General features: G+C 38.6%; 1 protein-coding gene across 1 annotated transcript in view; it reads right to left on the bottom strand.

The window, feature by feature from the left end:
- The window catches only part of ITGA1 (integrin subunit alpha 1), a 168,128-nt gene that overhangs the window by 54,339 nt on the left and 91,022 nt on the right, over window positions 1–22,767 (bottom strand). The window contains exons 7-11 of the mRNA XM_082649801.1: window positions 19,273–19,421; window positions 15,197–15,347; window positions 8,078–8,243; window positions 4,969–5,042; window positions 4,122–4,266 (exon numbers count right to left, since the gene is read on the bottom strand). Of these exons, the coding sequence (XP_082505927.1) occupies window positions 4,122–4,266; window positions 4,969–5,042; window positions 8,078–8,243; window positions 15,197–15,347; window positions 19,273–19,421 (685 nt within the window). The remainder of the gene's footprint in view (window positions 1–4,121; window positions 4,267–4,968; window positions 5,043–8,077; window positions 8,244–15,196; window positions 15,348–19,272; window positions 19,422–22,767) is intronic.

The raw sequence follows: 22,767 nt of genomic DNA, 5'->3' as shown, positions 1-22,767 counted from the left end.
GGGATGCAAGGATTCTTCAATATACGGAAATCAATCAATGTGACACACCATATTAACAAATTGAAGAAGAAAAACCATATGACCATCTCAATAAATGCAGAAAAAGCTTTTGAAAAAATTCAACACCCATTTATGATAAAAACTCTCCAGAAAGTAGGCATAGAGGGAACCTACCTCAACATAATAAAGGCCATATATGACAAACCTAGAGCAAACATCATTCTCAATGGTGAAAAACTGAAAGTATTTCCTCTAAGATCAGGAACAAGACAAGGATGTCCACTCTCACCACTATTATTCAACATAGTTTTGGAAGTCCTAGCCACAGCAATCAGGGAAGAAAAAGAAATAAAAGGAATACAAACTGGAAAAGAAGAAGTAAAGCTGTCACTATTTGCAGATGACATGATAGTATACATAGAGAATGCTAAAGATGCCACCAGAAAACTATGAGAGCTAATCAATGAATTTGGTACAGTTGCAGGATACAAAATTAATGCACAGAAATCTCTGGAATTCCTATACACTAATGATGAAAAATCTGGAAGAGAAATTAAGAAAACACTTCCATTTACCATCGCAACAAAAAGAATAAAATACCTAGGAACAAACCTACCTAGGGAGGCAAAAGACTTGTATGCAGAAAACTATAAGATACTGATGAAAGAAATTAAAGATAATACAAACAGATGGAGAGATATACCATGTTCTTGGATTGGAAGAATCAATATTGTGAAAATGACTCTACTACCCAAAGCAATCTACAGATTCAATGCAATCCCGATCAAATTACCAATGGCAGTTTTTATAGAACTAGAACAAAAAACCTTAAAATTTGTGTGGAGATACAAAAGACCCCGAATAGCCAAAGCAGTCTTGAGGGAAAAAAACGGAGCTGGAAGAATCAGACTCCCAGACTTCAGACAATACTACAAAGCTACAGTAATCAAGACAATATGCTACTGGCACAAAAACAGAAATATAGATAAATGGAACAGGATACAAAGCCCAGAGATAAGCCCATGCACCTATGGTCAACTAATCTATGACAAAGGAGGCAAGGATATACAATAGATAAAAGACAGTGTCTTCAATAAGTGGTGCTGGGAAAACTGGACAGCTACATGTAAAAGAATGAAATTAGAACACTCTCTAACACCATATACAAAAATAAACTCAAAATGGATTAGAGGCCTAAATGTAAGACTGGACACTATAAAACTCTTAGAGGAAAACATAGGAAGAACGCTCTTTGACATAAATCACAGCAAGATTTGTTTTGATCCACCTCTTAGAGTAATGGAAAGAAAAGCAAAAAAAAAAAAAAAAAAAAAACAAATGGGACCTAATGAAACTTAAAAGCTTTTGCAAAGCAAAGGAAACTACAATCAAGATGAAAAGACAACCCTCAGAATGGGAGAAAATATTTGCAAACGAATCAACGGACAAAGGATTAATCTCCAAAATATATAAACAGCTTATGTAGCTCAATATTAAAAAAACAAACAACCCAATCCAAAAACGGGCAGGAGACCTAAATAGACATTTCTCCAAAGAAGACATACAGATGGCCAAGAAGCATAGGAAAAGCTGCTCAACATCACTAATTATTAGAGAAATGCAAATCAAAACTACAATGAGGTATCACCTCACACCAGTCAGAATGGGCATCATCAGAAAATCTACAAACAACAAATGCTGGAGAGGGTGTGGAGAAAAGGGAACCCTCTTGCACTGTTGGTGAGAATGTAAATTGATACAGGCACTATGGAGAACAGTATGGAGGTTCCTTAAAAATTAAAAATAGAATTACCATATGACCCAGCAATCCCACTACTGGGCATGTACCCAGAGAAAACCACAATTCAAAAAGACACATGCACCCCAATGTTCATTGCAGCACTATTTATAATAGCCATGTCATGGAAGCAACCTAAATGCCCATCGACAGACGAATGGATAAAGAAGATGTGGTATATATATACAATGGAATATTACTCCGCCATAATAAGGAACAAAATTGGGTTATTTGTAGAGACATGGATGGATCTAGAGACTGTCATACAGAGTGAAGTAAGTCAGAAAGAGAAAAACAAATATCGTATATTAACGCATATATGTGAAACCTAGAAAAATGGTACAGATGAACTGGTTTGCAGGGCAGAAATGGAGACACAGATGTAGAGAACAAATGTATGGACACCAATGGGGGAAAGTGGCTGGCGGGGGAGGGGGCTGGTGTGACGAATTGGGATATTGGGACTGACATATATACACTAATATGTATAAAATGGATAACTAATAAGAACCTGCTGTATAAAAAAATAAAAATTAAAAAAAGAAATTATCCAACCTAACCTCCTTTCCTCTTTTTTAGGCATCCTATGTCACAGCTCATATCATACTGACAGGATTTGGTTGGTTCTGTTATTGTCTCTTATCCAGAAAGGTAAGCTTCATCAGTACAGGGATAAATATCCCTTCTTTATCTTGTTATCCTCAATTTATAACTGAATGTTTGGCACACTGCAGATACTCATTATTATAAGTGCTTCCTTGATCAACCCAGAATCAGGCACTTTAGCATGGCGAAATGAACACTGGAATAAGAATCAAAAAACCTAGATTCTACTTTCAGATTTGCCACAGTTAGCTGCGACATAATATTTCTACTCCTCAATTTCTTAATTTGGCAAATTAGATGTGTACCATTCGCTTTCTAAGATCTCTTTTAATTGTAAAACTCAATATGAATTTTAATGCCAACCCCTTTATTTTATATCACAATCCTCCAAATATTTAAAAGACATGCAGTGTATACTTTGTTTTCTAACCACCAGTTTTTTCAGGTTTGGTGGGGAGAGGGATGTGTAGATGGGGATGGTTTTTAGATCTGTATCCTTCAGATAGTTTTTTACTGGCAATTCTAGTTTGGCATTTTCTTTTGTAACGTGTGATGCTTAGGACAATGCTTAGAATACTTTAGCTGTTCTCCGACTAGGGCAGAATGAAATAGGACTTTTATGAGAAATAGACTAGACTTCCATTAGTGCAGTTTAACATGTCTTATGGGGGTTTAGCACTCCCATTATACCTGCTGCTTACCACTATATTTTTAATTATCGAAACTGCTTAGACTCTTTATTCTTCTTAAATCTTGTTGCCTCTACAGCTTTAATACGTGGCCTTGAATAAGATGTATGGCTGAGCCAGTAAAGACCTGCCACCTTCCTATAAAATAGAAAGAAACTGGGATAGAGAAAGAAAAACTTCCAGGACATAAAAATCCCAGACAGGACTGCTAACATGCTAAAATATGAACACAGCACATATTTGTTTTCTTTACCACTGTATCCCCAGCACCAAGAACAATGCCTGGGGCAAGAGAGATGCTCCCAAAATATTTGTTGAGTGAAGAGAGAGAGCTGAGAAACCATACCTTGAGGGTCCTTTCCATCCTAGTCTCTCCCAAGTGTTTACTGAGCTCGACCAGTGACAGAAGAGTCCCCAGCTATCCCCCAGGCAGCTCCCAGCCTGACACAGATTCAGAATAAAGTGACACCAGACACACACCTCCTCGTTCTAGGCAAGTCTTTGGAAAATCATTACATTACTGGGTTTCACTTCAATATGTATCTGATTGTGAACAGAGGTATTAAAGAAGTCATATGACAAAACAAGTTAAAAGTTTACTTTCCAAAATTAGGACCCATAGAGAGAAATGGTAGAGGATATTTAAGAGAATATGGAAGTCTGATCTTCAGGATAGGCCGAGTCAAGTTTTCTTTTTCTACCTTTGTTTCCTGTCCACTGGGTCTGAAGCACTTCTTGACATTAACACGAATACCAGACACAGAGAGACCTCAAAAAATGTGCGTTTCAGCCCAAATCACTTCCCGTGTAGGCAGCCCTTCTGAGAAAGGCTCCTCCACGTTCTGTTATTTTTGCTAAGGCTACTCAGAGGCCATCATGGGTCTCTAACATCTAAAATATCTAACTCTTAGACGTGATCTCTCTTACAAAATACGCCTATATAAATATAAGCAAATAATACTAAAAATAAAAAACACAAAAATTAAAAAAAAAAAACAAACTTTCTCTCAATTACATACAAACTTTACCTAAATAAGAAGCAAGAGGTTCATTCTTTTTGGTAGACTCAACATTAAAGGTCGTGTTTTGGGGAATTAGGATTTGATTAGCCTTCTGCATGACGACTGTTCCATTCCAATCATAGGCTCCTACTGCTCCAAGCATGACCCAGTCCTTATATCCAAATAGAGAAAACAAAGATATTTAACAAAAAATAGTAAGAGCAAACACTTACATAGCATTTACAATATGTTAAGTACTGTTCGAAGTGCTTTACATATATTAAATCATAAAATCGTCACAATAATCCATTGGGCTAGATGCCATTATTACCGCTTCTTTTACAGAAGAAACTGAGGCAGAATAAGTGAATTTCCCTAGGTCATACAGTACAATTACACACTGAAATGTCAATATTCTTGTGCAGGGACCACGGTACCATTTCTTCCATCAGCTACAAAGGATATATTTTCTAATCTTGCCTTTCTGCTTTATGACTGCTAAGAAGCCTGGGTCTTGAACATGGAATTCTAGCAAGACCCTTGAATACCTTGACACCAAGAAAAAGATACATTCCGTATCTTTAGCAAATATGTTAAATATTTTATTTAGCTAGATGTATAATTATAGAAGGCAGACATCAAACTGTCTGATTCACAGTTATTAGTACAATGTAGTGAGCTGTGTATGATAACATGCTTTCCTAATAAGAAGCCTGTGAAATGCTGTTTCCTATTTGGATTAGAAACAACATGGTCTGAATAACTGCTCATGCCATGAGCTGCAAGTTGCACCTGTAATGCTGATGTCTGGGTGTTGGCTTTGGGAAAGGAAACCTCAAAAAAAAAAAAGTTTTCTACCAAGTGGTCAATGTACCTGTGAATAATGAGCACTGAAGCCGGTCTGAGACATTTCCATCTCAAAAGAAGCTGCCGACTGGTCAGCTGTAGCTGTAACAGAGGAGAATTGCCTTTAGCACGCTGCTGATTTGCAGAAGACAGAGACCTAGTACAGTCTGTGGTCTTGACCAACCAGAACTTCCAGCATCTTTAGGGCATTTTCAGCCACACATTTCTCAAACTCAAAATTCCTAGGTAGGGCTGGGTGGAGGACGGAGAGGGTTAGCAGAAGGGCTGTGTCTCACATTCCTGTTAGTTTCCCCATCCTGGCTGGAGGAGTTGAATTCATCCTTCTGTTCTTATACTCTAGCACTCTTACAGATCCTATGGAGCTTTGGATCAACGTGGCTGAAAGCTCTGTGTCTCACCTCATGCCCTGGGAATCCTCCTGAGATTAGGTTAAATTTACCTGATACGTCACAGGGATAATAACATTTGATTCACATATTTAAAGAGGTTTCTTTCTTTCTTTTTTTTTTTTTTTAATGTACGTGGGCCTCTCACCCCTGTGGCCTCTCCCGTTGCAGAGCACAGGCTCGGGACGCGCAGGCCCAGGGGCCATGGCTCACGGGCCCAGACGCTCCGCAGCATGTGGGATCCTCCCAGACCGGGGCACAAACCCGCGTCCCCTGCATCGGCAGGCGGACGCTCAACCACTGCACCACCAGGGAAGCCCTAAAGAGGTTTCTTGATTCTACCAGCCTCACTTGCATTTCCTGCCCTATATCAATCTCAGAATTCCATTGTGTGATAAAGGGTTTAGGGATTCTTGGGTTGGTATTTGCTCTGATTTCTGGCTGTGGGTGTCACTCACAGATCAGGAAGGGACTTTCTGACAGGGCTCCAGGCCACATGCCGTTCAATCACACTTTTTTTTTTTTAAAGATCCTGTGCCCATTTTGAAGCTCTTTACTGAAACACAGAAATAATCCAGAGCATTCTATGGGAGTGTGCTGCTCTCAGAATATTCACCAAGCCAAAGCCACAGCCTCCTAAGGGGATTAAGGGAATGTTGATTAATTTGCTTTCAGGAGGGAGTTACTGATTTATTTGGCCTTGCTGATAAGTTAAAAATAGCACATAACTTTTTAAAAGTCAAACTACTCTTTCACTGAGGCATGAGAACAATCAAATTTGTGAAACCAAACTTATTTACTAGTTATTTACCTGCGTAAATTTGTTAACAAATACATCAGTAATTGCCTTTTTATAGGACTAGATTAAATGGGGAAATCAATCAAGAATTCAACTATATCATTTTAATCTCAATACAAATTGCCCTCTAATTTAAATGACTGAGATGCACTTTTACTTTAATTTGAACCTTTATTTTAGGCCCACAGTATGTAAGGTGCTTTCTCATTTATCTTTGCAAGATCAATTATAAGAATGCAGTAGTGGAGACCTACATAGTTCCAGCACCTTCCCCTGCCACTGTTCTGAGGACAGAGAGAACAACTGAGAACAGAGAGAAGGAAACTCTGGCTGCTGAATTGGCATCTTGGCAAAGCACAGTGTACATGCCGGAACTTCTTAATGTCAGCTCCTCCCTGGACTTGTTCATGGGTGTTGCGATATCTACTCTGACCACTGTGCAGCTTCTGGTTAGGAATTGCAGCATTTTTCCCAGTGCTTGATGGGAACGGGAGACAGTAGTTTCCTGATTTTATGGGCAAATAGCTGGTACGCTCACCTCACTAGGTGGCACTGTCCTTCAGCAAGCATGGTTTTCACAATTGCTGCTAGTTGTCATCTAAAGATAAATGTTGATAGGAAATGGAGATTTCCAAAGTAACAAGGAAATGAAGCCCTTTTGGATCTCATTGTGAAAAAAGTCATAAATAGGCTAGTAAAAACACTGCTTTTGGTTAGTCCTGAAAGTGCAGCAATGAAGATATGGGAGACATTTTTAATCTGTGGAGTTCCTCATAAAATGATTTTGTTTTTAAATATGGAGACATTTCTTGGGTATGTAGGTACTTCAATGTATAACCTTTAACTCATGGTGTCGTTAGGTTAGAATGAATCTGAAAATGTCATTTAAGGCAAATTGATCCCTCCTCCACCTGATAGCTGTTACAGGATTCATTTCTACAAGTCTTAGGTTATATTTACTTGCTTACTTAAGATGAGATTTAGAAATGAAATAGAGACACAGATGTAAGCAACAAATGTATGGACACCAAGGGGAGACTGAGAAGGTGCTTGTAAATTTCTATGTTTAAGATGAAAAACAACAGTCCTCAGTGTGTCCTGTCCTCACAAGGACAAAGTCAATAGGATTCAGACAGAGCAGAAGAGCAGAACTGTCTGGTGGTTTCTCATCCTAGGTTGAGAAAAAAAGCCATGTTCTCTGAGTCTCCAGATTATCAGAGAACGTGAAGGAAGAGGCTTTTTCAGTTTGCCTGCCATAACAATTCTGAAGACTTCTTTTTTTGTCAGGGAAGATCTAGTTCCAAAGTACATTGTTCCTTGACATTGTCTACCTAAGGCAGAGGAGGGAATGCCATGACTCGTTATCCCCAATGGCCAGCTGCCGTTGAAAAATCAAAGAAAAAATTTACAAAGAAGTAACATGACTCAGACAAATACAGTGAACCAATGTTTCACTGCCATGGGTCTTGAGGCAGGGTTCCATGAAGACCTTTAAAATGGACAAGGAGAAAAATAGGAGAAAATAAATGAACAAAGAAGTTATTATACAAGAACTGTCCCACAGAAGCCCAAAATGAAAAACAAAGACAAAAACAAAACTTGAGTTAGTGTCTCCATTTTCTAAACCTGTGTCACAGAAAAGGAATAAAACACATGGGCACATTTTTGTTCTTGTGTGTCTACATTGACCATTGTCTTCATCTGGCCCTCACATCAGTACTGCCGGGTCCTTACAAAGAGAGCTGCCAGCAGACACAGTACTATGTGAAACAGCCATCTATGGACAGATTTATATAAGAGGACATTGTTCCATGGTGGCTATTGTACACAGTAAAAACGCATTAGCCACGTGGTAGAAACAAATACCAAAACCAATTACGTTGAGTTTGAATTGTAGAGAGAATATTCAGGCTTATGAGAACTAGTCATACCTTCTAGGGCAAAGATTCTTTCTCCCAGAGCTTCAACAATAGTGACTAGTGCCAATTCATCAGAGACATTGAAGAAATGCTTTTCCGTGGGTTCACTTGCAATTGATTTTATTTCCTCCACAAATTTTTCAGTGCTTAAATTTCCTCGATTATAGCTGCCAAGAATCTAAGACGACAAAAACAGCAAGAATATCTTTTAAATTCTATATGTTAAACAAGAATCTCAAGCATTTTGTCAATAAGCAAGAGAGTGTATAGTACTGTGGCATAATGAAATTTTTATGTACTTCCACATTCTTAGAAGGGTAATTTTCAGAATCTGTAGAATATTAACTGTTATATTCTATAATTGCTGTAGGAAAATATAAAGGGCATCTTGTATGTTTGCAAAAGTTTCTTCTCTGGCATTCCTGTGTCCCTGTTTATCAACAGCTGTATCTTTAAAGTCTGATAGTTCAAAAGTAATGTTACAGTTTCTGAGTGTTTCTGATATTATTCCAGTCAGTGACATCACCATTTGCTGGCAAAAGCAATTAGCCAGTGAATTGCTTGATCTCAAATAGGCAGTACTTCCTGAAACTCTTACCAAGGGGAAGTCAGACACGTATATTTTTTAAACAGATGTTGGACTAAGTAGTAGTCTAACTTGGCAATTTAGAAAATAAACAATTGGGACATTCCTGTCTGAAACAAAATGCTCAAGACGGGGGCATTCTTTTAAATAGAGAAGAGAGAGAGGCAGGAATTATCTACTATAGTTAACCATAATTATTTAGATCTTCTAGCGGGTTTTCGCAAACATTTAGTTTTAAATTTTTTAAAGTAAGGTTTATTGAGATATAATTTATATACAATAAAATTCACCCTCTTTAGATGTACAATTCTATGAATTTTGACAAACCTACACAGTTGTGTTACTAACACATCGAGATTAGACTATTTCCATGACCCCAAAGAGTTCCTTCTTGTCCTTTTGTAGTCAGTCTTCTCTTCCCTCTAACTCCTTGCAAACACTGATCTACTTTCTGTCCTTATAGCTTTGCTTTTTCTAGAACGTTAAATTTAAGGAATCAAATAGCATGTCGTCTTTTGTGTCTGGCTTCTTTCACTTTGCATAATGCTTTCAAGAGTTATCCGTGCTGTCACATGTATCAGTAATTCAGTCATTTTTATTGTTGAGTAGGACTCTACTATGTAGAAGCACAATTCATTTGTTGAGGACATTTGGGTTGTTTTCAGTTTCAAGTGATTATGAATAAAGCTGCTGTAAGTTTTTGCACTTAGGTTTATGTTTTATTTTTTCTTGAGTAAAGACCTAGGAATGAGAGTGCTGGGTTCTATAGTAAGTGTATGTTTAACTGAATAAGAAACTGCCAAAATGTTTATCAGAATAACTGTTCCATTTTGCCATTTTACCTTTCCGACCAGTGATGTGTGAGAGACCCAGTTGCTTTGCATCCTTGACAGCACTTGGTTTTATCAGTTTTTTTCTTTTTAGCAATTTTTTTCAGTTTTAGCAATTCTATTGGTGTGTAGTGGTATCTCATTTAATTTACATTTCCCTAATGACTAATGGTATTGAGACCTGCTTATTTGCCATAGTATTTCCTTTTTTGGTGTGGTGTCTGTTCAGATCTTTTGCCAATTTTTAAGAAAATGGATTGTTTGTTTTCCTATTATTTAGTTGTGAGATTTTGTATATATTGGGTTGGCCATAAAGTTTGTTCGGTTTTAAGTAAAAATAAAAGACAAATTTTAAATTTCCACCAAAAATTTTATTGAACAATGTATTCACTAACTGAACGAACTTTTTGGCCAACCCAATATTCTGGATACATATTCTTTATGTGTCTTGTAAATATTTTCTCCCAGTCTATATATTGCCTTTTCCTTTTGTTACAGGATCATTTGATGAGTAGAAGTTTTTAATTTTGATGAAGTCCAACTAATTTTTTTTATGTTGCGTTTTTTCTTCTGAAAAATTTAGTTGTTAATGTAAATATTTCTTAATATTTAGAAATGTATATAAATATGAAAATGTTCAAGTTAAAGTAAATGAAAAAATCTTTTAAAAATAATATGTAGGGCTTCCCTGGTGGCAAGTGGTTAAGAATCTGCCTGCCAATTCAGGGGACACAGGTTTGAGCCCTGGTCTGGGAAGATCTCAAATGCCGCAGAGAAACTAAGCCTGAGTGCCACAACTACTGAGCCTGCGCTCTAGAGCCCGCGAGCCACAATTACTGAAGCCTGCGTACCTAGAGCCCATGCTCTGCAACAAGAGAAGCCAGTGCAATGAGAAGCCCGCACCCTGCAATGAAGAACAGCCCCCACTCGCTGTAACTAAAGAAAGCCCGCGCACAGCAATGAAGACACAACACAGCCAAAAAGAAGTTAAATAATAATAAAAATAATATGTAAATTAAAAATGCAAAAAATTTAAAAAACCCAACCCGATGTGTAGATAGGACATTTCTATTGTTTTGTTTTGTTTTGTTTTTTTGTGGTACGCGGGCCTCTCACTGTTGTGGCCTCTCCCGTTGTGGAGCACAGGCTCCGGATGCACAGGTTCAGCGGCCACGGCTCACGGGCCCAGCCGCTCCGCGGCATGTGAGATCTTCCCAGACCAGGGCATGAACCCGTGTCCCCTGCATCGGCAGGTGGACTCTCAACCACTGTGCCACCAGGGAAGCCCTACACGTATTTTTTAATGTTAGATTTAGAATGGTAGATTTAAAAACTGACATTTTTATTAAGATGGGTACAGATTTTCACTTGCAGAAAAACAATAACTAAAATTATTGTTTTCAGTGTTGTTTATAACCTACAACATACTCGTTTATTTGTATATCATAAAACGCATAATGGTTTAAGATCAACAACTGAATCACTGTAATGTACGCTAAATGTTAATGTGACAAAAGGAGCTGGGCACCAAGTAGTCAAGCAGCAAGTGCATTGGTTCTCAAATTTTCCTTCCTAGTGAGAAGGGGGTGGGGGATTTATTCCTGGCTCCTTCCCCTTGCTGGAGGAGCCCAGAGGAAGTACTGCAGCATCTGAACCCCCTCCTAAGCTCCAGGACCACAGCGGAGTCACTCCAGTGCCCTTGTCAGTTTCGTAGCTCCTACATCTGTAAAACGTTCTTAGAGGCAAAATGCCTCATTGTATGTGACTAACTTTGAGCTGTTTTGAAGAAAGCGCACTATTTAGGAAAACTAGAGGTGGCTCTAAGACAATTGGCATACTGTTTGGGGAGCTTTTTTGATTTTTGAAATTACTCTCAACTACTACGTCCAGATTTATGTAGGAAGATCTATACCAGCAGCTTACAAATCAAACCAGAACACAAAAACTTAGCTCTTGTTTATCTGGTTGAAAAGCAAATGCCAAACATCAGAAGTGGTTTATATTTGAACAGAGGCCACTAGTGCTTTTCCCACTTTAGCTGCTTGAGGGGTAAGAGAATTAATGGAATGGTAGTAGAGAATTGTCCAAATAGAGAGGGAAACCCAAGGGCCACTTGCTCTTATTACATTGAACAAATCTTCTCTCATTTAAAAACAATTAAGATGCTCTTCCTATAGTTGGGTATCTCACCATAGCTGGATGTACATGCCCTAGACTAAGGATGGAAAAGGCAGTCTCTGAGCTCTGGAGCCTCCATTCCATCCATGGTGTGGGTTTCAAGATCACTGGGGCCTTGCTCAACACCTCACTCTCTGCTTGGTCTTCTCCTCTGGACACACTGGCAGACTCCTCTTTTGTCAGCAGTTTTGCTATGCATGGATTTCTTTTAGATTTATACAAATTCCGTATGGTGTGAAGCCTTCTGAGTCCCCATTGATTTACCTAATTTATTCTGTAAGTTATATATATGACATCCTGGGCTGAAAAGTCACTATTTTTCCTCCTTGGTTCCTATTTACCATATTCTAGATTCACTATTGAATTGACATGTTAACTTCCATTTCACTTACAAGTTGATGTTGTTGAAAATACACAAAAATTGTAAAGACTCCTGGACTATGTGTAATTTAGGTTCTTAACTGTGATGTAAACATTGTCAGATATTTTGTGCTCTATGTCACAGGACAGAGACAAATGGGTAAAGTTCAATGGGGAAGATGCCCAACTGACATACTTAATAAAAGTAAAATGTATAAATGTAATATGGGAGCATATATTTAGAAGAAACTATAAGAGAAAAGAATTCCCTGGAATTACTATCACTTGCATTCCATTTTGAACTATTTTGCATTACAGAAAGAAAATGAAAACAGGGAGAAATGTATTTTGATCCTTCACCCAAGGGTCTGGTAGCTGGTAAAAACATTATTTTCCATGAATCAAAAGAGATACAAAATAATACTTAAAAATTACTTCTGTTTCACTTAATACAAATACGTCAAGCCCAGGCATTTGGTGTTCTGCTAATATTTACCTGGAATAGACATTCAGAATTGAAACTCCCTTGAGGCAAATATGTCAAATGTAAAGTGTAAGGCTCATTTACATGTAGCACAGTGCCTTTTGTGTGCAAATGAATGAAATTCTAAGATACTTTCTAAGTTGCTTATTTTCATTTGAATGCTGTAGGTGATACACTTTCGCAGCCATTATCATCTAAGATTAGAATCTGAATATAAAACAGTCTCCTGGGCTTCCCTGGTAGCGCAGTAGTTAAGAATCTGCCTGCCAGTGCAGGGGAGAAGGGTTCGATCCCTGGTCCAGAAAGATCCCACATGCCACGGAGCAACTAAGCCCGTGCGCCACAACTACTGAGCCTGCGCTCTAGAGCCCACGAGCCACAACTACTGAAGCCCGTGCGCCTAGAGCCCGTGATCCGCAACAAGAGAAGCCACTGCAATGAGAAACCCGCGTGCAGCAATGAAGACCCAACACAGCCAAAAATAAATAAATTTGTAAAAATAAAAAAAAGAAGAAAACTTAAAAAACAAAACAAAACAAACAAACAAAACACCCAAAAAACCCCACCAGTCTCCTGCTAGCAATGTCTAATATCCTCAAGTGACAGAACAGAGACCATGTAACAGGGTCTCCAACCAGCTTAGCACCCTCACCAAATCTGGATGTTTCACAGGAAATGTGAGCAGTTTTATTACAGAGTGCTTATACTTTCGGTAATCAACCTTTTTTGAGTGTTGTCTCCCCGCAAAACATGTCTCTGGAATTCAGGATCAAATAGTGGGGGAAAAACAGATGGAGGGGCTTCCCTGGTGGTGCAGTGGTTGGGAGTCTGCCTGCCGATGCAGGGGACACGGGTTCGTGCCCCCGTCCGGGAAGATCCCACATGCCGCGGAGCGGCTGGGCCCGTGAGCCATGGCCGCTGAGCCTGTGCGTCCGGAGCCTGTGCTCCGCAACGGGAGAAGCCACAACAGTGAAAGGCCCGTGTACCGCAAAAAAAAAAAAAAAAAAAAAGATGGAGTAGGAGGAACAGTCCAGGAAATAACAGGGCTACAGACCCCCATGAACATTTGATCTCATGCATCATGAACAGACGTGGAGAAAAGTCTGAAACCTTTCTGTGTGAATAAACAAAGAGAGAAAGTAAAATAAATGGCTTATTTCCTAGTTTGGCACAAACTAAAACAAAATATAAGGTTCACTGAGGAAAAAATATGAATTAGGAAAATAAATAATTATTGCTAAAGTGAAAGTTTCCTATACTTTGTTTATACCATTTCAAAGATCAAGTTGACGCTAATTCACTGATTAAAATGGGAAAGGAACTCATGAGTTTATGGTTCTCCAGGAAGATTAATGCAATCATGAGACCTCTTTTTGACCAGATAAAAGGCAAAGTATGAATGATCAACCAGGGATACAACAAAGGGAAATAGAGATTTAAGGGCAAGAAATACTGATTATGTAGCCAGATACAATGCAAAAGTGATATAAGATTCACTTAAAATTAAGAAGCAATCCATTGATAGATACTTTCTTTCCACTGAAGTTTCCCGAACGTTGTTAATGCTGCTGATGGTTAATTCAGCTCATGGCCTGCATCTACGGGGCCTGGAATGCTAGACTATATCATCTGGGAAGAAAGTGAACAAATGATGGCACCTCTGGTACCCGGTTGTGTGGGACAAACTGGGCATGCGCTGGCTTTGCATACGAAAGAGACCGAGCATAGACTCTAATTGTGGACAGTATCTCTGAGTGAAGGCTGGGCCATATGGAATTATTCTCAACCACTGAAAAGATCAAAATAGCTATAGTTAACAGGAGAGGTAATAATCGATTGAATAACAGTTGGCAAAAGATAACTTACCGAAGTAACAACAAAGGGAAAGAGAAATAATGAGATGTTTTAATTTTTTTTTTTTTTTACATCTTGTACCCCAAATGAGAAAGAAAATGTTGCAAGTGTTTACAACCTAGTTATCTTGGTTATAAAATAAGAAGTACAGTCACCTTGCCCCAGGGAAGAAGTGAATCAATTGTGTGTTCTGGGACTTCATCAGGGATGAATCTATTTTTCTTCCCTACCTACTATTGGTGGAGTGTCTTTCACTGATCACACTTTTGAAAGAGAAAAAGGAAATATCACTGATTAAATGCTGAAAAACAATTGTGGGTAATATCTGTTGTTACTATAAATAAAAGGGATTTTGTTGAAAAACAATTTTGGTTGAACTTTTAGAGTTCTGAACTCTTTTGTTCTCTTATTTAAAAAATCACTTTAAGAAACTCCCCTCCCCCTAGGCTGAGGCATATGCCTTCCTCCCTCCATCCCTCCATCTTTTCCCCCTTCCCCTTCCTCTTTTCCCCTCCCTATTTCTGTCCCTTTCTCTCTCTCACCCTTCCTTCCTTCTTCTTATGTATTTTCTCCCTTCTACCTCCTTTTATCTTTCCTTATTTTCTTCCTTCCTTTCTTGTAGTGATTGTTTGCTGAGTCTCCATTTGCCTAGCACTGTGTCGGGTGCTGAAGACACAAAAGGGGCAAGACCCAATCCTGCCCCCATAGAGTTTACTTCCAAATGGAGAAGTTTCTGTTTTTCAACCTTGTTTGTGTAACTCTCATAAAATAACCATGATATGCACACAGCTTTTCTCTTCACACCACAGCCTGAAAGCCATCTCTAGCCCTGTACTTACAGCTATGGAAAACCGCTGAATGCTTTCATCTTCACAGTCCTGGATGACCTTATTCAGTTGATGGTTGTCATGGGACTCTCCATCAGTCACAATTACCATGACTTTTTTAACCCCTCTTCGGGCACCCCGGGCTTCAGTGAAAGCTTCTTTCCTGAAATAATCACAGACAAAAGGGCAGCAAATAAAACACCAGCCCAAGGTTAGGCAAAGTGGTAAACAAAATGAAAACACTGCCAACTCCAGGTAGCCCAGTGCTTTCCCTCCAAGATCAACATTGTTGCCCACTGTTCAAGCTGGGAGGCATGATGCTTATTGTTTGTAATAGTTTAAGACTTATTCCAGATGATGGAGAGGTTACCATTTTGCCAGTCACCACAGATCCCATTAACAAAAGGCAGCAGTCTTTCATTCTTTGGAAACTTCAAAGGGAGAGTGTGACAAGCATACAGCAGATTTAGAGAAGGTCAGATTTTAAATACTTTCCCAGTCACTCCTTTTTCTGTAAACACTCCTTCTCTTGCTTGACAGGCCTCTTTCCTTCTGCTTTTGGCAGAGTTTTTGCTTTAGTCCTCACTTCCCCCACCTACTCTGACATTCACAGAACAGCTTGGACATCCTGTAAGCTATGGAGGGGGCATGGGAGAAAACAGAGTATTTGTATGGCTGTGAGTGCTTGAGAGTGCGCTTGGATGTGGGGTAAAAATTCAGACATAGGAATTAAAGACTGCAGATGGCAGTGGTCTGAGTCAGTGACAGAGTAGGCTTCTGGGGGGCAAGGAGCGTTTGGCATAGCTATGAAAGTCTGAACTAGGTTTCAGGACACAAGCTGCTGGGGGTGAGGTGGCATGGAGAGAAAGGAAAAATGCTATAACCTAACTTCAAAGAAAGGAATTTTGATTTAATTCAACAAGCATTTATGGAAAGAGATGGAAGATACGGGAAACTGACAATTTTTGTTTGTTTTGTACCTTCTACACACACACACACACACACACACACACACACACACACACTCAGGCACACTTTCCCTCCATTACTTTCTTTTACTCAACTACTTTCCCCTCTGGAGCCTTGGAAAAGAAGAGTACATTTTACTCAGGACTGAAACAGTGAATGGATTTCATATAATATTTTTTAGATTTTGGTGTAAAATGCAGCAATCATTGTGCTGAATAGTCATTTTAAATATTTTACTTTGGTCATAAGGACGAACAGCTGCAGCTGAGATATACCAAAGAAACACCTGTCTTTCACCTTCCAACAGTTCGCCACAGTACACATTAGCTCTACTGTAGATATATAGTAAATGCACAGTAGTGGGTATATTGTGAGCAGGGAGAGAGGATCCTTGTGATGTGAGCAAGGCGATTTTATCTGTGTTTATTTTTCCTTTAAAAGGACTAACAGCAAATATGACAAGATGTTAACAACTGTTGATTCTGTTTGATGTGTACATAGGATTTTGTTGTACTGTTTTTTACATTTTAAAATTTTCCTAAAATTTTCAAAAGAGAAAAAGAAGCTATTTAAAAAATATATATTGATCGCTGGCAAACTGTGTGTCTCTGTCCTCTACACCACACAAACAGATTCTCTGAGTTCTTTCTATGTACAGACAAAGGTGAAAAATAGATGTTAAAGGCTAGTCTCTAAATGAAGTTTGGACATGGATAAGATTTAATCCTTTTTACAGTTTTAATTCCTTAGAGGATCACCAAAACTTCCTAATTCTCTTGAAGATCAAGGTCATAACTAAATGAACATCAGCTGAAGGAGATGATTAAACCACCTTCCTTAAAGAAAATCTGGTAGCTAGGGCTGGCTTTCTATGGCAGAGCTCTTGAGTATACCCTTTCTGTTTCAAATATCTTCAGCAAATTGCCCTTGACCCCCAATTACCACCATCCAGTATTCTTTCTTTAAAATAAGCATTGACTTCCCTGCATGTTTTTAAACATTAACATATCCCAGGAGAATCCCTTTCTTTGGGACAGGAGAATCCAGGCCTTATGATTAAACACTGTGAAGCAATGAAAAGAAAGAAAATTTGGGATAGGGTTAAGGGGACACAAAAATATTTTGAACTGGGAGACACTGAAAATGGAGGTAAAGGATTCTAAAACATTTAGAAATATTATTTACAACTGGTCCTGCCTGAAAAGAATAAAGAACAATTAAAAATAAACTTAAGAGCTTCCCTGGTGGCGCAGTGGTTGAGACTCCGCCTGCCGATGCAGGGGACGCGGGTTCGTGCCCCGGTCCGGGAAGATCCCACATGCCGCGGAGCGGCTGGGCCCGTGAGCCATGGCCGCTGAGCCTGCGCTCCGCAACGGGAGAGGCCACAACAGTGAGAGGCCCGCGTACCGCAAAAAAAAAAAAAAAGAAGAGTACTTAGTAATATCATTATGGAGTCTTATTTATATACAAAACTCAATAAACTCTGTGTCCTACAGCTAGACCCTCTGTGAAACACATAGGCAAAAACCATATAGGGACAAGGTATTTAGAGTGGTATTTATGCAGGAGCAAAAGCAGCCAGAATATTTCTGCAGTTAGTTTTCAAAAATGAATATTCATCTTAAGTGGTTGCCTTTGGAAAACAAAGTTCCCTACAGGCTCAGGGCTTTCAAAGAACGCTCTGATTTACTTTGAATGTGCGGTCACACTTAGTCAATTATTTAAGAATGCACACTCAGCACACCTAAACGTGTGCACTTTTGTGCATGCAAATTGGTGATCTATGGGCAGGTAAATGTAAAATTACCCCATCTGTTTGTGGTTATTTTTCTCATGGGCCCCATATAACTAGAACCACATGCTTTTCTAACATTTATGAGTCTAAAAGCTGCACATGAAATTTTAAATTTTTGAAAATCCAACCCATTCTTTGGAGTATCCATATTAACTGTTTCAGCCCGCTTAAAACACTGATCTTAGCAGGCAGGTGAAGTGAGGCCATGGGTAATCAACTCTTCAGAATCAGTTGAGTGTCCAGAAGTTCAAGGCACTTAAGAGAAGGATCCTTAACATTAGTCAAACTGACCATTAGATTTCCTGTGATTTTGGTATTGTTTAGTTTTTGTTCAGAAGCTTTCATGATGATTAAGGGGAGAAACAGCAAAAGATAAGAGCTGAGGGAGATCAGAAAAAATACAGAGAAGAGGAGCTGAACATTGTAAGAAAAGGACAGTTCTGTAGGTTCTTATAGAATGAAATTCAACCACAGGGTGGGTTATGTGTGCTCCATGAAGGAAACTGCAGAAGGGAGGAAGGGAGGGATGTGAATTAGAGGGAATTTGGAGAAAGTAAGGAAGAAAGAGAGAGAGCACGAATCATGAAATCCTTTCCACTTCTTTTTTTTTTCTAAGATTTTTTTTTTGATGTGGACCATTTATAAAGTCTTCATTGAACCTGCTACAATACTGCTTCTGTTTTATGCTTTGGTTCTTTGTTGGCCGTGAGGCATGTGGGAACCCGCACCCCCTGCATTGGAAGACAACGTCCCAACCGTTGGACCACCAGGGAAGTCCCTCCACTTCTTTTCAATCTTTTCATTGCAAATGATTTCAAATAAGACAACATTTAGTTTGCCCTCTTAAAACCTCTTATTTGAGAGCTTCAATAACCCTAAATCCGTAAAATTTAAATCTGTAAAATGCTGTAAAATTATAGACATATTAGGGTATAGATATATATTGAGTAGAAGCGGACTGATATTAATCCATTTTTTTAGATTGAGATTCCTAGAGGCTGAAAACAAAGAATAAAAGGAAAAGATATTATCTAATATTATGTCTTAGTACCCAAGAATGTGATGCCGTAGACTACAGCGATTTTTTGGACTGATTCTCCATCAGTCAAAGCCTTGGAATAAGAGGAAAGATAAGAAGAGTGATGAGATTGTAATATAGAAAAATTTGATCCTATAACTATTAGTTAATCAGTTGAATCTCTTTTCAACAAAATGGCTTTAAATATTGCTAAGGCAACTGTTCAATTAATACTCCAAAGGGCTAGATCATAAGCAGTAATTTTTGCACAGTCTTTTACTTTGGCTTATTTTTTTATCCATATACCTTGCTGTGTCTATTCCAAGGGCTGTCATCGTCTGGCGGCCACCTCTCTGGACTATTTTATTTGCTGCAACAAGCACCTCTTCCGTTGATGAGTACTTATTGAGGTTGAACTCATGGGTTACATTTTCTCCATACTGTACAATTCCAACCTGAAATACCAAGCCACTGTGAGTTATCCATCTAGCAGACTTCCCTGTTTCAATTTTTTTGCGTTTAAACATATGCATCAGATGTAGTAATACATTTTAGTCTTTCAGATGAGTTTAAAACTCTATCAGTACACAAATCTTTCTACTTTGACAGTAATGATCACTGCCATTTGTGGATGCCAAAGAACACAAATGAAGGTGTTGTTATTAAACCTCTCAAAGGACTGGCTTATCTCTTCAACAGTGTTTACTGAATGACTCTGGTAAGCTTGGGGAGGGGGTAGAACATGAAACTGACATGGCCTCTGCCTTCATGGAGCTTCTAAACTAGAGGGAGAGAGAGATTAAACACAAGAATCATTTAAATACAGGTTCAATCGCAAACTGTGAAAAGGGCTGTAACAGAAAAGCTATTATTGGCAAGTATAACCTAGGAGCCTAATTTAAAGTGAAGGCTCAGGGAAGGCCTTTCAGAAGTGATATTTGAGACTTAAAAGACATGTGCTAGAAGGGTGGAGACCTGTTCAGATGGTGGCTGAGAGGGAGGATGAGGTCCACACAAAGGGAACTGTGTAAGTGAAGAAGCTGAGTTGGGAAAGTGGTAGGTGCTCTAGGAACAGAAAGAAAGTCAGTGAGTCTGGACCAAGCTAGGAGGGGAGAGTGGGGCAAGATGAAGTTGCAAGCATAAGCAGGGCACGTATCTGGCAAAGACACACATGTGTTTCCTGCTTTATGTAGCTCAGCTGTAGAGTCACATCTCCTAAATCAGCCCTTCCCTCTCTTTTCTTGTTCTCTGTCTTCCCTCTCTTACTGCCATTCTCCTTTCATTCTTTCTTTCCTACAGGTTGGATAATGCAGGCAGCTAACTGCAGAGCCATCATGAAGGAAAAGGACTTAGAAGGTTAAGTGCCACTGCTTCGATTTCCCTTGCTCCATACCCTCTCCCACCCCTTGCCCATTTTCCTTATCCTTTTTCTACACCCTCCTTTGAAGGTTTATGTGAACCAATAAACTAATCTATATCAAGAATTGTGCCTGACGTTACTTTTTGTTTAACCTTCCTACCCCAAAATTAGGGACTCAGAGAATCCTTTATCCAAAGGAATGTCTTTTTAATGTAGGAGTTCTGGGCACTTCGTTTCTTAGGTAGGGGAAGTAATTTGAGAAAGGGCTGCTTTCCTTCCAGGCAGTTGTCTAGTTTGCCCATTGTTCAGCCAGTCCTATTTCCAAGTCTGATCCTATTTCCAAACGGCATAAATGATCAGCGTCTACCTTGTACCTCCCTGGATGTCACTGTTGTCAGAAATCTTTAGGCTTAATTATTTGTCTGATTTATAGATACATTTCTACAGCTTGGTCCTTTTGGAAACCAAAAGCATACCCTGGCACTTGCAGAAACAAATAAGAGAACTCCCAATTAAACATAATCTTTATCGTCTCTGCGCCACCTTCTGGAGTATACTAGACAACCTGGAGCAATTACGCCACCATGCCTGAACACTATCCTATATTTTTACTGCCTTTTTTAGCTTTCTTTCCTAACTTATTCAAATTATAGTAACAGAAATTAGTGTCACATTTTATAAATGAAGAAGCTGAGTTAAAGAAACCTCACTTTCCATAATGAAGGGGCAGAAGGAGGCCTAGTCTAGGATGTGCATCCTTCACCTCTCTATTTTGTCTCCGTAAAAACTTACCTCGCCCAAATCCCCTCATTTTCTTTCTTTTTTTTTTTCTAGTCATATTTTGTTTTTTAGGTGCTCGTGTTAAATCTTTATAGGTGTAAACTCACTTGTTACAGCACATAGAATTATGTGCCCACTTAAGTCTTTTATTTTTAAATTAAAAATTTTTTCTTTTTTTAAAAATTGCCATATAGCTGACTTCCCCCCATTTTCTAATCACCTCAGCTTTTGCTAAATGCTGCTGCCACGTCATGGCCACTCAGTGAGTTCAGGTAGCTAGCTAGCCAACTGAGATACATTAGAAAATACGATAAAACAGACAAACAAACAAGTAAATAGATCATATTTTTTAAAAAAGAAATAGAATATACGAATCCTTCCTTAGAATTGCTGAATCAGGTATAAGATAAATAAGAAATAATTAGAGAACATGTGCGAGTATAAGAGAAGGTACACCGTAAGCTGAATAAACACAAAATCTGCTCAATCCATGTTCAGGTTAGGTTTGCTCTTTGACTGTATCTTTCACCTAATATCTGTCACCATCTGTTCCAAGACTATGTGCTGTTATAATTAGAAAAAGACAATTATTAGTCTCCCATGACTCCAAGTCAGGTTATTTCCTTGACAATTAAATGTTATGTACAGTTATCTGTTACTCTCTGAATAGATTTAAAATTCTTTTCCCAATGACCCTAACAGCTTTTAATTAGTAATCCAGAGAGACACTGAATAATTATTAAGGGAAACCATGTAGGTTTGACATTGTCTTTGTGTATATAAATGCTCAGGGTAAATAAAAGTAAAATGATTTTGTTACTTAGATAATCATTATACCTAATTTATGGTACCAAGGTGAATAAATGCTGCTGTGGAAGTTAATTGCTCATCCATTCAGGGTGTCTTACAGAGTTGGTTTTGTTTTTATTTCTCTTTGTTTAGATTTGATTAAGCAGGAGACTATAGAACTTTGAAAACTGTCACTCCTGTCATTATTCTTGGACATTTTACTACCTGGATGAATCTATTGAACACCCTAGTCTCTCATTTCTTTGACTTCCTTGGCTTTAGTAATATTTTCCTCTAGTTTGCCTATGTCATCCACTTCCAAGGTCTTAGCCTTCACCTTGTCATCTGGAAAAATTGCAGCACCTCAATCTTAATGTCAAGTGTTCTTCTCTCTGATCATTAACTTCAGCTCATTTACCTAGTATATCCAATTCATCAATTCCTTGACCACATTAAGATGTCTAATTAATTCACAGATCTTATCTTTTTTTTTTTGTACCCAGCCTAGATTCCATGATCCATCACCATAATCATTTACTTGCAAACATTTAACTACTTTAACCTTTTTTTCCCTCCATTAACTAACTTGGCTAACTTCCAACTCTGGTTAAGTCCAAATATCTCCTTCTCTGTGTGTGATCCTATGACACTGAATTTTGTTAGACAAAAATCACATACCTTGTAGACTGGTCTCACTTAAAAGTTTTGCTCATGAATCCCAAATGCGGTTGCACATAGCACTGCCCAACAATCCTACTACTTTTTACTAATGAGTGTACTGTTCCCTTCGATCAAATTCTAGTGATAAGCTATTAACTCCTCAGGAAAAAAATAGCATCTCATTTATACATGGGGAGGAGTTCACATGAGAA

Source organism: Grampus griseus, assembly GCF_964374135.1.
Source record: "Grampus griseus genome assembly, chromosome: 3".
Taxonomy (NCBI): domain Eukaryota; kingdom Metazoa; phylum Chordata; class Mammalia; order Artiodactyla; family Delphinidae; genus Grampus; species Grampus griseus.
The sequence above is the reverse complement of the archived record's forward strand: the minus strand, read 5'-3'. Positions and strand labels throughout refer to the sequence as shown.